The 2,061-nt window shown below is 39.7% G+C and overlaps 1 protein-coding gene across 1 annotated transcript in view; it reads left to right on the forward strand.

Moving 5' to 3' along the window:
• LOC109952519 (poly [ADP-ribose] polymerase 14-like) overlaps nt 1-2,061 on the forward strand; it is a 16,297-nt gene that overhangs the window by 10,259 nt on the left and 3,977 nt on the right. The window contains exon 8 of the mRNA XM_020587641.1: nt 1,759-1,935. Coding sequence (XP_020443297.1) covers nt 1,759-1,935 — 177 coding nt within the window. The remainder of the gene's footprint in view (nt 1-1,758; nt 1,936-2,061) is intronic.

Below are 2,061 nucleotides of genomic sequence, written 5' to 3' on the forward strand. Positions count from 1 at the left end.
GTAGTGAAATCATCCATGCTAGTTTTATGGGTGATCCTCAGGTGATTCGCAAGAACTGCAAAAAGATACTGAAGAAGTGTGAGAGCAATCGCTACCGCTCGGTAGCCTTCCCAGCTATCAACACTGGTTTGTACTGTGTGCATATGGGTGAGCCTGGGTGTGTTTATAAGTGGTTGTGTGTATTTCTTTCTGTCAATGCTACATTCATTTGATGTGTTAATGTGGTTGTTGAGGTCTGATGTGAACTAAATTCATTCAGGCAAATCTTTACAATGATTATTTATTATTACAATAATTCTAAGCAGTTCAATAATTTGCAAGGCAGTTCAATAATCTGAACGATAAGAATCTGAAAGAACAGAATCACAATCTCTGCAGAGAAATAAAAGTATTAGATACAAAAATTGTCAAAGATTGTCAGTCATTTTTGGCCATACTGTCCCGTCAGTCCAAAGTCGGTTCCCTCCCCAGCCAGGTCCTCGCTCTTCTGTCTGTCCTCTGAACGCAGCATCCTAATCCTCCTCCTCATCACTCAATCTACCTCCTTTTATTCACAGTTCTTTTCGGCTCTTATGTCAATTACCGAACTTAGCTCCCTGTCTTCACTTTTAAGAGGAAACACCCTGAGATATAAAGGAAAAGGGAAACGGATGGGTCGACTCGCTAATGTTCTCGTTTCTACCAAAATCGTAAGACTACATTCATCATTTTACAGCTTTTTGGGACCAGAAACAATTTTTTTAAACAAGCTGAGAAAAATAGCTTGGTCTTAACCTGTTCTTCCTCAGCCTGTGGTTAAATGCTACTTTGGGCTTGTAGTGTACAGAGGTTGGTTGCTAAAAGACATGCTCTATAAAACCAAAACGACAAACTAAAAGAGGCTAAGAAGTTGTGTTCTTTGTCAGTTGTAGTTTAGCTAATTTGAATTGTGAAACCTGATTGCTTCAGTGTTTATATTCAGAATGTATAAATGCAGATGCTAAACCAAGATTGTACTTTCTTTTTTATTGCCATGGTTCAGCTTCCTTTTATCGCCATGTCTCTGCAACTAATGATGAGATCACAGCAATGCTGGGCGGAGTCAAACTTCAGATGGTCCTTGGTGACATCACAAATGAGGGCACCGATGTCATTGTCAACACAACTGACTTCTCTAATAACCCGGCAGGTACGACCGCAGCACCTCAGTCTGCTGAAGAGTTTCATATATTGTAAAGTTTATTACCCTAGGTTGCATCCTAACTGTGTATTCATCAACTCCACAGGTGTCTCCAAAGCTATTCTGACTGCAGCTGGGCCTGCTGTCCAAGCAAAGTTAGCAAAAGGTGAGCCTTAAATGTAATCTGAAATGTACTTAATGGATTTTGGGGATGTGGACATTACTGTTTTACCTGTATGAGTGCAAACACTACACTTTGGGCAACCTCCTAGCATTTTCAGTTTGCACATTAAGAAAACCTTACTGGAAAGATCATAAATTTAAGAAGAAAATTTGATGTATTGCAAAAAAAAAGAAGGATTTGAGGTGGAAACATTGATGTATTGATACAAACCAGGCGCAGCAAAGTGCAATGGAAACAAACTCAATAAATGACAGTATGCATATGGATATGAATTAAACATCACTTGCTTCTGAAGAGAAAACTATCTGTGGCAGAAAAAAAAAAAGATTTTTGAAGGCTGATAAGGAGACTGTAACCTTCCGTAAAAGAACACTTACTTACATGAAATCTGTTATATGTGTCTTTCTCTCATCAGTGGGCATTCCATTAGACCCCATGTGTACAACAGGAGCCGGGTTCCTTGGTTGCAGGAAAATCATCCATGCTAGTTTTATGGGTGATCCTCAGGTGAGTCGCAAGAACTGCAAAAAGATACTGAAGAAGTGTGAGAGGGAACGCTATTGCTCGGTAGCCTTCCCAGCCATCAACACTGGTTTGTACTGTGTGCATATGGGTGAGCCTGGGTGTGTTTATAAGTGGTTGTGTGTATTTCTTTCTGTCAATGCTACATTCATTTGATGTGTTAATGTGGTTGTTGAGGTCTGATGTGAACTAAATT

Source organism: Monopterus albus, unplaced genomic scaffold, assembly GCF_001952655.1.
Source record: "Monopterus albus unplaced genomic scaffold, M_albus_1.0 scaffold468.1, whole genome shotgun sequence".
Taxonomy (NCBI): Eukaryota; Metazoa; Chordata; class Actinopteri; order Synbranchiformes; family Synbranchidae; genus Monopterus; species Monopterus albus.